The 14,325-nt window shown below is 42.7% G+C and overlaps 1 protein-coding gene across 3 annotated transcripts in view; it reads right to left on the bottom strand.

The window, feature by feature from the left end:
• The window catches only part of SH3KBP1 (SH3 domain containing kinase binding protein 1), a 346,074-nt gene that overhangs the window by 203,474 nt on the left and 128,275 nt on the right, over positions 1-14,325 (bottom strand). For all 3 annotated transcript variants that reach the window (XM_060086464.1, XM_060086462.1, XM_060086463.1), the window contains one exon: positions 7,433-7,556. In XM_060086464.1, coding sequence (XP_059942447.1) covers positions 7,433-7,541 — 109 coding nt within the window. In that variant the 5' untranslated portion in view covers positions 7,542-7,556. The remainder of the gene's footprint in view (positions 1-7,432; positions 7,557-14,325) is intronic.

Below are 14,325 nucleotides of genomic sequence, written 5' to 3'. Positions count from 1 at the left end.
CTTGCAGTGCCAGCACCACCATCTATGCTCACTCACTCTAACATTACCTGTGCAAGGTAGACTCTGAAGATGATCTTGGACATGCTTAGACAGCTCCTTGCTCGGCATTTTAAAGCCCAGCATACCCCAAAGCAGAGTCCTAACTAGTCTTCAGTAAAACGTGGTTCGGTGGTCAAAGAGAAGCAGGTTTCCTTACATAGGACATCTAACAGCCTGCAAGATGCTAATTCATTTGTTAGTCTCTAAGAGGGTGCTAGTGCGTGCAGCTGTACCCAAAAGTTATTTGTCCAGACAGCCAATTTTCTCTCTCTCTTTATGTCCTTATCTCTTTCTCCCCCTTTTGTGGAATATTTTATAGGGCTACAATTCTGCACAACATGTGCTGGGAAATGCTGGCCAACATCTATCTGAGCTTGTTGCATCGTCTCCTCTCCAATAGATGGAAATATACAACAGTACCCTCTTTTATTACAACATGCCTTATACATACAAACTTGGGCACACCAAGGTCCAACTCAGGACTTGTGAAAATAAGCACTGCGTACAATGGTGCAATGTGGCTGAACCCAGAGCTATCCTTGGAGCCTGGTGTATTGCACAGAGCTTGTACAATTCCAGCATTCTGCACCATGTGAATCGTAAACTCCTCTACGACATGAGAAAACTTCAGTTATCCGAACTTATATGGACTCTCTGACTTTTAAAAGGTACCTAAGGCTTTATGCCAGCAATATAAAAACAAAATAAAAAATCAAGTCAGATTTACAAGTGGGTTATGCACTATGCACAGTGTTTAGAACTCCAAATCTTTTTCCCATAGAAACAAAGTCATAAGTGGTGATTAAGTTCCCAGACTAACCCATAATGCAGCTAAAACAAGGCACATCTGCAATGTCATCAAGTAAAGAAAAATTTAAACAATGAAATTAAAGAAGAAACAAATTTATTTATCAAGAACACTTATGCTGGGTGGTATACCCAGAGGGGGGCAGGGGGGCAGCCCGTGCCTAAGCAGGAAGGGGCATCCTGTAGAGAAGTGACAAACGATAATGAAGCCAGCAAAGTCAATTGGCTCTTTATTTCACCACCTGCTGACAACTGAAAACAACATCAGTAATAAAATACTGCTCCTTTGAGGAAAACTGCGTTCAACAAGAAGTGAAGAAGTAGTTCGGGGTACTTGGAGCTATTAAGGAGGAGACCATGGCTTACCAACATGGATTTTAGTGTAATTCTTTATTGTGTCCAAATTAATATCTATACCTAGAGTCGTGCCTATAGGAGTCTTTTTTTTTTATGCTTATCAACAATGATCCTGGTCAGTAGGGGTAAAACAGATGGAACAAGGATGGAGAAACAGATTCTATGAGTTCAAGGAGCAAACGTTAGAAGAGAAAGGAAAGGAGCTAAAGAGAACATGTGTATAATGTGAGAGGCCGTAGGTCTGAGATGGAATTTCATGGACTGAGAACACTAAATCAGAGGAACCAAAGGCATCCTGCCTAAGATTCTGCCCCGGAGAAAGAACAGGTGGGGAGGAGGAGGAGTTTCCTAGGAGAGCCACCAGGTGGAGCCACCATCACAAAACCACTTCAGGGATGGTCCTCTGGGTGGACTTGGGTGGAAGTCTAAATCATTATTCCATGCGAAACTCATGACTCCACTGTTAGTACCTTACTACTAAGACACAGAGATTAAAATGAGATAAACATAATAGAAGAAAAATTCTAAAAACAATTTTGTCAATGACCCACACACTAAAAATTATAGAAAAAATATGAAAGCAACGTCCCTCTAGAACGGCTTCTTTCCACCCATTTCACAACCACCCCTAAGCCCAACAGGCAGTACTACTCAGATAAGAAAATGGACAAGGGCAACATACTCTAACATCAATTACTGGTCCTAACACAGGCTCCTAATAAAACAGAAATGCAGACAAGGATCATTTACTGTACAAGACCTCTTTATGGCCCCTTTACTCTCAAACTTTCAAGAATGAAGGCCCACGGGTGCAAACCCCCCCCCCCAAAAAACCATAAATGCACATACAGATACATTCACACAGGCATATATATTATTGAATAACTATATATGATATTCATCCACGTTCACTGCCAGATGGCAGGCTTTATTTTTATCTTCCCATGGGAAAGAATAGCTCAGGAGATAGCCAAGAGCTTCCACACAATAGTAATGTCTTCTCTTTACTCTTACTCTTCTATCTGTCCATAAAAGCCAGCAATCTAGGTAAAAATGACAGATGATTTGGAAACTTGAAGAAAAATCTGACCCAACACACCACATTTTCCGATTCCTAGTTAACTGGAGGTAACTCACATTTGCTTCTCCAAAAAGAAATTTGAAAGGAAAAAAGTCTTGTTTCTAGAAACAAATTCCCAGATCTCACATCCACCTTTAACAACAAAGCACTAGAAAACCAAAGTGGTTGACATTCTCTTTATCAGGGACATACTTTTTCCATCCTTTGTTTACAGTTTCATTTCAAAAAAAGAGCCCACAGCCATCACGATCCATGCCACTGTCTCTGAGCCAACACAAGAGTGCCATGGCAGCATGTGCACACTTATGTACACACGCACACACTCACCCACGTTCTGATGAACAGGCCAATGGATACCTCAAGGATATTATTCCAAGTTGCTAAGTAAATGCTAAAGATATGAAAGCTCGAACAAATGTTTACCCTTCAGTACAGTCAAGGGAGGGAGGTCACTATGGCCGGATGTGTTTAGGGATTGAATGACAAGTGCTGAAACTATGAGAGAAAGAAAGATAAACAGTAGGTAAAATTCTTCTGACAGCTACAGGCAGCAGACCAAAATGGAGAGCGCTTCTGTGCGCAAACACTAGGCCCATATTATGTTGAGGGGCATGTATGTATCACCCACCAACACACAAAATGAATTCTGGAGAATTTCTGCACTAACTTTTAAAGCAACAATGTGTCACCAGAGGCAGAGCAGCTGTTGGCCTCTCTGTCAAGGAAAACTTTTGAATTAAACCTGTCTGAAGGACTAAACACATGAGAAATGAGCCTCAAAGAGTCATGTTCTACAATCACAGTCATATCCACATACCAACTTAGAGAGCAACTCTCCCCCATCTCAACTTGAATCTTATCTCGTAGCGTCAGTGCTTTACCTGTTACAAATAATATCCTTTAAGCCATCAGATCTTTCAGCACTAATCTCTGGAAGGGGCAGTAAAATGCAAATGCATAACAAACCTTAAATAAAGATGGTAAAAGCAGATTGTCTTTCAGAAGGCAGATGCCAGAGTAGCAGAGCGACTTAAAAAGATGATTATAAAATACATTGTATATCAGGAGAGCATAACAACAACAATAATAATAGTAGCAAAGAATAATAAATGTGCAAAATACAATAGAGACTTACCAAACACTGAATTCATGATAAACTGGAAATAGAAACAAGGACATATAAAGCCAACCAGAAACACGCGGAGTGGCTTCACATTCAGAATGACAGAAGTAAATAAGAGACATATCCCCACCTTGCCAGGAAAAAGATATAAGGAATGTGCAGCACTTTCTCAACATTTCCCAAGTGATACAATAGATTGGAACTGCTTAGAGGCAGGACTAGCTGGTGTTTTCTAGTTTTTCTATCTGCCCCAGCACCAAGCACAGGGCCAGGGCCATAGTAGGCACACAGTAAACATGTGTAATTGAATGTCTGTTAGTACCCACCCCAAAGTGAGTAAGGAACAGTGTCCAAAATTATAGGCAGCAGGAGGGGTTCAGAGAGAGGCAGCTTCCCCATGAGGTCTGCTAACAGTGCAAAAACTGGGAAACTACAGCCCTGAAATAGAAGCTGATCCTCACACAGGCCAGCAGGGTATTGATTCCAGCCTGGACACTTAACCTATCACATAGATAAAGTTGATTGGGAAACCCTTATAAGGATGAAACCAAAAGATTTTTTTATTCCATTTTACTTCAAGTAGAAAAGAGTCCATATTCAAATGAACAAAATCCTCCTTGCTCATTTTTAAGGATATATTTATTGTATTTGCTGTTAACTGCTAAAGTACCTATTCTGTTCAATTTTGGTTTGAAACTCAAGGTATGAATATCTTAAAAAAATCTTCCATATAGCAAAGTTCCAATCTAGAAGGGCCCATCACTCTCTTATATGGGTTCAATGATAGAAGAAACAAAAGAATAAATCATTCTCAGAAGGAAACAGACAACCTTCTTCTTTCTGGTTCATGAGAATGACTTCTGGCTCTAAGAAAAAATTTTAGATTTTCTGGCTGCAATTTGTCAACATTCTGGAGTCTGGGATAACTTTAGGATATATAACATCCATGCTGCAAGTTTAAATTTTAAAATGACCTCTTAAGCCTTGGGGAAAGCTTGTCTTAACCAGGAAGCTCCTTCACTGTGACTTGGGTAAAGCCCAGAGAAGTGGCCAAGGGTGAGAGCAGACATAACTCTCCTTAACAGTGCTAATGTCTGCAATATATAGCTGATGGCTGCCAAGCCAACTGGATGATCTGCTCTCTCTCTCTCTCTCTCTCTCAATTTCAGTCACATCTTTTTTCTCAAATAAAAAGCCTGTGGAGTCATTCCAGTACCTCCCTAAATCAACTCTGTAGAGATTTGCAAAGGTTAAAGCTGAAAACTGAAACTAATCGGTCCCCAAACTAATGTTTCCATGGTCCTGGCCTTTTCTCAAGGCTATGAATAGCTTCCTTCAAATGTAGAATATCTTTTGACCTTATGCAGGTGCCTGGGGAGGGCGAGCTCATCCCACACTGTGAGCTACTACAACCCATTCACCCCTGCTGCAAAGTGAGGCACGTCCCCAACGCAAAAATCACTGGACACAATTGGGCAACCTTCTTCAGCTCAGTGTACCTCAAGTTCAGGACATAATGAAATGGTTCAATTTCAGACTTTTCATAGAAATAGACTTCAATCTTTCTTTATTAAACCATTGCTAAGCCTGCATCAAATGATATGGCCCATATAAAGTGGACAGTCATCTCAACTTTGATAAAGATGAAGAAAAAGAACCTGTGTTAATTCTACTAAATTCACACAGGGTCCAAGGCTGAATCACAAGGTGGACTCATATACTATAAGAAAATCCCATGTTAGTGAATCAAATTAGCCTGTTACTAAACTCTGAAAGCAACTTCCCTCCATAACAACAGCAACAGACAAAAACATCCAAGAGATTTCTAGGGACAAAGCCTGATGGAAACAAAGGGAAGGAGGAGGCTTTGGTCATTTATGATAACTCATAAAACTTGAAAAATTGGTTGGACAGACGTGTTTACAAGTAACTAGAATCATCCCACAGATTTAGCCTCTGATCCTTGTTTTAAGGGGGAAAAAAGTGGTTTTTCATTGATTTGGGGTGGGAAAAAAATGTAGCTTTTGAGCTCAGCACAATGAACTATTTATGTGGCCTGACAAGGCCAATCAATCCAGCCTGCTGTTTATTATAAGGAGCAGTAGGATATTGTTAGCTCTGGTGGGTGGGGGCGGGGCCAAAGACGGCACTGGCCCTGGTACACAATTCTTCCCTTCAACTGGAAATTTATGTGTGGCCCAGGTGACCCGGGGGTCAGTACGAAGCCTGGGACAGAATGAAGATGGTCTGTTACGTGTTTCATATTCACAGGATGCCCCCATGTGCTATCGTCTCAGAGCCATTGGCAGATTATGACCTAAGAGTAAAAAGTTGGTCATAATCAGGCTGTAGGCCTAAGGTGGAGGCTTAGAAAGAAAACATTAAGTCAGTAAGCTGGTCCCTTTAATGCCATTTTCTGGTTAATGAATAATTCTGTAGGGGACCTCAAAGGTCAGATTTTTCATTGTAAAGAGACAATTATCTAAAAAGTTCGATTCCTTCATTGATTTAAAGCTCTCAGGTAATTTTGTTGAACTTACCTGGATAATCACCTTAACTCCTTAACTTAATTAATCCCTTATCTTGTTAAATTAATGAATTACCTTAATTCTCTTATTTGCTTTACAAAAACAAGGCTGGCCAGAGAGGCCTTGCCACTGGTCTACGTGTATGCCATTCCTCGGCCCACTGACCCAAGGAGCATCAGGAGAAATGGGAGAGGCTCAGATCAGCAAGGGAACTCTAGCTCTCCAAGTCCAATGAGGGCAGGCCTCAGGAGTTCTGGAACCTATTTGCAAGAATGCAGGAGGTGCTCTGGGAGATGACTATAGTTTTAGAGCTAGGTAGGCCTAAGTTCTTAAAATGGGAAATCCCCTCCACTGGCAGGATGGGGTTTAAAAAAAAAAAACAAGAAAAGAAAGAAAATCCTATAGCTGCTAAACAGTGTGGGCCTCCAGCCAATATTTCATCTGAATAATTCAAAAAAGGAAATGTAACCCAGGGCAGCTGGAGGGGGTAGAGGAAGAAGCAGGAAGGAAGAGAGACACAAAGCTGAAGTCTCAAGCAGTATGATCAATGGACAGTTTATTGGACAAATTCTTACGCAGTCTAAATTTGATGAAAGATTAGCTGTTCTTCCCCATGGTTATGTAAACTTGTCTTTTTTTTTCTTTTTAATGGAACTCTTTGCTAATACATTTCCGGCTCCTGCTTTTGAACAGCTCTATGTTTCTCTTTAAGGAAGTAATAAGCCCCTGAAAAGCCTGCAGCTGAAAGCTAATCTACCTCGGGCATGCTTAGTGTGCACCCGGCCTGGTCCATGGGGAGGGTGGGCTCAGGAGAAACTGAGGCAATCCAGTTTCCATCTTAGTATAGAATTGAGTCGGGTTGTCTCTGCCATCTTATAGAATCTCTCCTACCATTTCATACAACAATGTCACAAAGGGCAGACAGGGGAGAAAACAAAACTCCAACAAGCTGATACCTGAAAAATCTGCCTTGAGGCCTCAGAAGGGGGAAACAAGATGGTGAAAGGTTTCCTGGTTAGACAGATGGATGGATGAGCTATATCTCTGTAAATACTGCCTCCTAAACCAAGAGAGACAAGGCGGAGCCCAGCGGTTAGAGAGAGAAAGACCCTGCTAAAGCCTGCCCTTACACTAAAAAGAGAGCATGGCCAGACGTGCCCGGCTCAGCTGGCACCATAGTGTTCTCTGAAGTCACATTTCAGCCAAAAAAATAGATATGAAAGTGAAAGCTAAAGTCCTAGAAAAATCATCGTTTACAAATTTAGTCTACTTTCCCACTGTCAAGAAAATTTTGTTTATTAGTTTCCTTTAGTATAGTTATTGTATCGTTACTTGCTGTGTGTGTGAGTGTGTATGCACCCAAAATTTATACTAAAATCAAAACCAAAAGGGCAAATGCCATTCAATTTTCCAGCAATGCAAAATTTGATACAGTTCACCCAGAAGTTGCCAGTTTGGGTTTGTGTGGGGGGAGGGGCTCTTTCTTCTTTGCCATACCTCTCTTGTTGGTTCTTAGAATTGTCTCAGAAGACAGCAACGCATTTCCACTGGACACTTCATGCATGGGCTTTTCTGGAGCTTTGCTGGAGAGAGGGTCTTTCTTCATCTCTTTCTTTATTTCCTGTGAGGACAGAGAAAAGGAAAACAGGATTGTAGTTTAACATTTTAGAATGTCTCTGACTATGTTAAGCTTCAGCTTTCTGGAAATGAACTATAGTGACCTCAACTCAGCATAACATTTTATTTTATTTTTTTAACATCTTTATTGGAGTATAATTGCTTTAAAATGGTGTGTTAGTTTCTGCTGTATAACAAAGTGAATCAGTTATACATATACATATATCCCCATATCCCCTCCCTCTTGCCTCTCCCTCCCACCCTCCCCATCCCACCCCTCTAGGTGGTCACAAAGCACTGAGCCGGTCTCCCTGTCAGCAAAACGTTTTAAAAACACCATTTTCTATATGTTGTAGTTTGTTTCCCTTACATTTATTAGACAAGCACCTGGTCCTATAAAATGTAATAATGTCCAATACAATGCAACCTTTTGTGACTATGGTCTTTCCAAGGGATCAAAAAGGCCACCATACAGCTCCAAATGACAGCCTGTTCTGTTTTTTGAACAATGACAATCTTTGGCCAAGCAGACTCGCCCCTCAAAGGCCTTCTGGTTTCTATTCTTCCCAACAGGGGTTTAAAGAAGTATATTCCCAAATCACCATTGTGCTCACAATTATGCTAAACCCAAAGGAAGATGATTTAAGTTCATTAACAGTTACCAAGTTCCTCTGGCTTTTTAATCCCTGAGAGAGAAAAATATAAAAGATAATAAAATAAAATAAAGACTATCATTCTAAGCCAGGGGTCGGCAAACTAAGCCCACCACATGTTTTTGTAAATAAAGTTTCATTATAACACAATCCCCTTCATTTCGTTTAGGTATTTCCTATGGCTGCTTTGATGCTACAACGGCAGAGCTGAGTAGTTGGAACAGACATCCAAGCCAAAACTACCTGGCCCTTTACAGAAAAAGTTTACACTAGGTGGTCTCTTATCAAAGCTCCATTAAGATCTGGATTTTAAAAACCTGATGCCTGATACAATTATTTCAAATTATTGATATTTGAATAATTTACATAATTTTTTTCAAAAGCATTAATAGCCGGAAATGATAGTAACTCACAAAGTGCAGATCTGGGCGGGGGGGTTCTGGGCTTGTCTGCATCCATGATCACACTGACTTGGGAAGAAGAGAAAGCTAAGGGGCTGGAGCCAAAGCACGGCTGGGTGGCAGGAAGGGCTCAGAGACGAGAGATGTGTTCTCTAGAAAGAGCCTGGGATAAGAACTGGACATGGGTCCTTCTATGAATGAACATGGAGATGGAAAATTTGGTGGGAGGCCACAATTTGGCCTGGGCAGAGGTGGAAAAAACAGAACAAAAGCTTGTCAAAACATAGCCACCGCCTGGCAGCTTCCTACACACCCGAGCGTTAGTTACCGTATCCAATTCCCCGATTGCTGGCTCTGTTCACAACAGCCTCGCCCTCTCTCCCTCATGAGGGCCTCACCGGAAACCAGCAACTGCGGTTGGTGCTCTGCTGGGTTGAGAGTTTCAGCTGGCGCCCCAGGCCAACCCAGCACAAAGCGGTGTGCATGCGTGTGTATGTACACGCACTCCCACCGCAGCAGCCCCGGCACCTGCTAGAACAGCACTTGCTGGGGGTTTCTGCAGCCTCACAGGCAGATGGCATCAGGGGACAATCTGCAAACATTGCCAGCCTGAGCCGCATGAAAGGATGCTTTCTTAGTGATGGCTGCCAGCCTGCTATGGCTCTAGAAGTAAACAAGGCACCATGGGGCCTCATTCCCCAATGGTTGCTTCTTTGGGGGTAGAGCAGTTGCTCAAACATCACTCTCCACTGTAGGGTGGGTATGACTGTGCAAACACAAATTTCCCACCTAGACACAACATAACGCAGTGATACAACATCCAATTTTGCCAAGGAGTAATTCAGAGAAATTCAGTGGGTTGCAGGTGACATGGTAAGCACTTGCTTAGCACTAACCACGATGCAGTTAGGCAGGGGTGAGGGGGTGCAGATGTTTGACAGACTGGGGTGGTCACTGGAGAAGGCCTAAGAAGCTATGGTTGTCAAGAATGTTCACACCCAAGGCTTCAGAGCAGCAACCCGTGAGCTTTGAAGGACTGATCTCATCATGCAGGTGCTTAAGGGCTGAGAAACCAGCAACAGGAGAGAGGTTGGTTCATAAGTTTCAGATTCTGTTGTCCCCCCAATGATTGTTCCCATTTGCCAGATACGTAAGCCTCATGATGACCGAATTTCTTAAGTTGCTTGTTAGATTCAAACAGGGAGGAGAAAACTTAAAATATGCCCTGCATTTTTCCAAAGAAACCAATCAGACATGTAGGCATGGCGGTGCATCCTAAAGACTCTCCATCTGCCCAACACCCAGGTACACCAGGCTCAACGCAGTCCCACCCAAACCCAACATCGTCCCTCCAACCGGCCCCTTCTCTGGGAGAGACGGGAGCTATCTTGCTTGACAGCCCATCATCAACCCACTTACCCAGGCTGGAAAACTCAGTGTTAACCTTCATATCTAACCAGCCACCCAGTTGTGCTCTATCTACTTCCTCAATCTGTTTCTCTCCTTCCTCCCAAGCTGCCTTAAAAACATGAATACCAGGCAAGGAACCTGAATAGACATTTCTCCAAAGAAAATATACAAATGGCCAATAAGCACATGCCAAGATGCTCAAATCATTATTCACTAGGGAAATGTAAATCAAAACTGCAACGATATACCACTTCATTCCCACTAAGATGGCTAGGTTTTTTTGTTTTTTGTTTTCTAAAGGAAAACAAGTGTTGATGAGGACGTGGGGAAATTGGAACCCCTGTACATTGCTGGTGGGAATGTAAAATGGTGCAGTCACTGTGGAAAACAGCATGATGGTTCCTCAAAAAGTTAAACACAGAATTACTGTATGACCCAGCAATTCCACTCCCAGGTATATACCCCAAAGTGTTGAAAGCAGGACCTAAACAGATACTTGTATGCCAACATTTACTGCAGCATTATTCACAATAGCCAAAAAGTAGAAACAACCCAAGTGTCCATCAACAGATGAACAGATAAACAAGATGTGGTATATACATACAATAGAATATTGTTCAGCCTTAAAAAGGAATAAAATTTTGATAACGCTACAACACGAATGAACCTAGAAAACATCATGCTAAGTGAAATAAGCCAGACACAAAAGGACAAATATTGTCTTATTCCACGTATATGAGGCACCTAGAATAGGCAAAATCATAGAGGCAGAAATTGACTAGAGGTTACCAGGGAGTAAGGGGATGGGGGGATGAGAGTTAATGTTTAATGGTTATGGAGTTTCTGTTTGGGGTGATGAAAAGTTTTGGAAACAGACAGTGGTGATGGTTGCACAACACTGTGAATGTAATTAATGCCACTGAATTGTACTTTTAAATGGTTAAAATGGCAAATTTTATGTTATAGATATATTTTTACCACAGTAAAAAATACACATGAATACCAGCTTACATTTGAGAGCTTGCCATGTGCCAAAGCTTCCTCTAAGAGCTGCACCTGGACTGCAACTTTTAACCTGCATAACAGCCCTATTCACAGATGCACACGCCAAGTCACAGAGAGCTAAGGAAACCTGTCCGAGGTCAAACAAGTAGGCGCCAGAATTGGAACTCAACCTGTCTAGCTTCAGAGCTCATCTCTTAACCACTCTTCCCCCCAAGTCCTGCCTGCCTCCAGTCCCTCCCTTCCCCTCTCAACCTCCACACTATCTCAAGGGACACTTTCCTAAAACAATTGTCTGCTCTTGTCACTTTCCTACTGAAACCCTCCAGTTACTTCCAAAAGACCACAGGGCAAGCTCTTTCCTTCAAAGTTTTCAAATTGCACAGCAAGCCACATGTCCCTGTGTACTCACTTCTGGCTTAAACTATCTGACATACATGCTGACCCCAGGGTACCAATTACTATGCAAATGCAAGGTAGGAGTGCATTGTTTGGACACCCTGATGTCCACAGACATCTGATGTCATGGACTCCTATTGGTAGGCTCCAAAAATAGGTGACAAGGCCGGTAATGACACAACCTTACACTGGCAAGGGCTTATATACATTAAAGTGCTTTAACAGATCTTTTTTCGCTTCTCCTCACTATAACACTATCATTTTGTTACTGAAAGAAATCCTGATTTTTCTAGACTGATATATTTTTGCAGACAAGAATCATGAGACTCAGAGAGGATGCAAGATCATCAAAAGGCTACAAGGCTTGCAGGGGGCAGGGCAGGCCGTGGGACCCAGCTGCGGGCCTTCTAGGCAGAGCTCTCCTGCTTACACCTCACCTCCCAGGAAGAACCAGTGTCATGGCTATAGCAGGGACAGCCAAAATCACCCCACTGGTGGCTCCAGTGGAAAATTTCACTTTCCTCCACATCTAAAGAATCTAATTTATTGCTTTATCCATAAGCCCACCAGTACAAAGGCTGAAATCCTTGAATACCCTATCATCCACACAAAAAAGCTCTTTGCTGCAAAAGAGGGTGGACTTGGCAGTGCAGTAACTCCTGCCTGCCTACAGCTGCCAGCATCCCTGTACCTGGAGCTCTCCGAGGTTCTGATCCAGGTCATGGGACTCTACAGACTTCCTGGGTATAAGCATTCCTTGCCCCCAGCCCTCAGTCTCAGCTTTCTGACCACAAGGCCTAGACTTTTAACCATTTGTTAAGAACATGGATCCTACTATCTCAGTGGTAGAGACTACACCCTGGACCAGAATTGTGGGCCACAGGGGCTTACAGAAATTCATACCTGCCCACATATATAAATCAGCAATGATTCTACTTGCTTTAAAACACAACAGAATAGTCGGGGTATCAGCAAACCTCTTTAGGAGGTAAAGGAAACCCAGTTTATCTCAAATCTAATGCCTTAACAATGGAAACTCGGCTTGTACAGTAAAACTGAGGCCATCAATAAACTATCGATGCTCCAATGACACTCAAGCTGTTGTTGCAAGGACCCCCCGAGTGAAAGGAGAAGGGAATTCACACCATTTCTGTTTCCCAAAGCAGTGTGCTGATCAGAGTCTGAGATGGCTTACCCACATCTGGAGGCCAAGAAGCCCCAATAATGCCACTCTAGCAAAAATTCTCTGTGACACATTTAGCAGCCTGCAAACAGCAGCCTCACTGGGCAAAGGCATAATTTGTACACAACTGGAGCTAAACTAGCATTGTCTGTTTTCTGATAAGCGGAATTGCCTGGATGTGGCTGGTAGCCAAGCCCAGTCAGCTACCTCTTTGCCTCTCCCTCCCCCATCCATTACATACTATACAGGTGCTAGAGGGTTGGCTCAGTTGAACCTTAACTTCTTTCAACTAACCAAAATACTACACAGTAAAACATCAGTGAAGGTCTGGTTGGGGGGGCCCCTCCCTCCTCTCGTCCTTTATGTTTTCTACCAACCTTGACACAAGTTAAGACAGAGGTATCACAGTGGATGGAAAGAACGCTGCTGTGAGTCAAAAAACCAGAACTAGTCCCGGCATCATCATTTATCAGGTGGGTGACCTTGCGGGCAATAGTGAAAGCCTCTAAGCAGCTCTTTTGTCATCCCTAAAAGAAGTCTAATGCTAAATGCTTTGGCACCATCATAGAGGTGTCTTCAGGATTAAAGAGTGAATTGGAGAGTAGTATACAAGTTGATTACTTATTGTCATTATTAACGTCATCACTAAATAGTAAGTGCTACAAAAAAAAAAGAGATCTACACCTAATAACACAGATGAATGTTCACAGTCAGAATGCTGAGTGAAAGAAGCCAGACCCAAGACATCACACACTGTACAATTCCATTTATGTGAAGTTTAACAACAGGCAGAACTAATCAATAGTGAGCGATCTCAGAATAGCAGTTACCCTTGGGAAGATACTGACTGGGAGGGGTACAAGACAACCTGCTGGGAGGATGAAATGTTCTACAGTTTGGTCTGGGTGATGGTTTGCACAGGTGTACAAACACCTAAAAATTCACTGAGCTGTATTTCTAAGATCTCTGCACTTCACTGTATGCTATTTCAATGTAAAAAGAACAACATAAATGCGTAAACCAGAAGAATACAGATTCTTTTCAATCAAAATGTGCTAATACTTCATCCTAGGAGGTCAAAAACCAGAAAAGCTAGTGCTTGGGTGTTTTAATATTCATCTCAGTGGGTGGAAAGCCTTCTGGGATCAATATTAAGGGGATAAATGGTCAGAACATGCCAGATGCACCCTACCAAGTAGGTGAACCAAGGGGCATCTCATCTAATTGACACAATCAGCTGAGTGGCTCGGCTCCCTCCAAGCCGCCCCTCCTCTCCACCTCAGCTGCTTTCCTCACATCTCACAATAATTCCTTCTCTCCTGCCACCAAGAATACAGGCACACAGAGCAGGCTGGTGCCATTAATACCAGGGGAGCTCGGTGCTGCCCTGACCAGCCAGAAATGCTGGTCCCGGGCTTCCCTCAGCATTAGAGTGAGGCTGGGCAGGGTCCCCTAAAGCTCAGGGCTGACGCAGGGCAGGGAAAAGAGGCATCGTTTGTCAGCCTGCCCTCAAGCATGGTCTGTTTCTTTCTGAAGGGTAAGGTTTCCTTTAGAGCTAGATGTGGGTATGGGATCACTAGTACCAGTGACCCCTACACTAGTTCATGGAAAATCTTTCTGCAAAATTACCATTGGCAGGAGATAAAAGGAAGTCACTAAAAACAAACCCTTACCCCAAATCTACTGATCAAGAGAGTTTTGAATAGATACAGAATCCTGGAAGAG

This window comes from Mesoplodon densirostris, chromosome X (assembly GCF_025265405.1).
Source record: "Mesoplodon densirostris isolate mMesDen1 chromosome X, mMesDen1 primary haplotype, whole genome shotgun sequence".
Taxonomy (NCBI): domain Eukaryota; kingdom Metazoa; phylum Chordata; class Mammalia; order Artiodactyla; family Ziphiidae; genus Mesoplodon; species Mesoplodon densirostris.
This window is presented reverse-complemented; position numbering and strand designations above follow the sequence as displayed.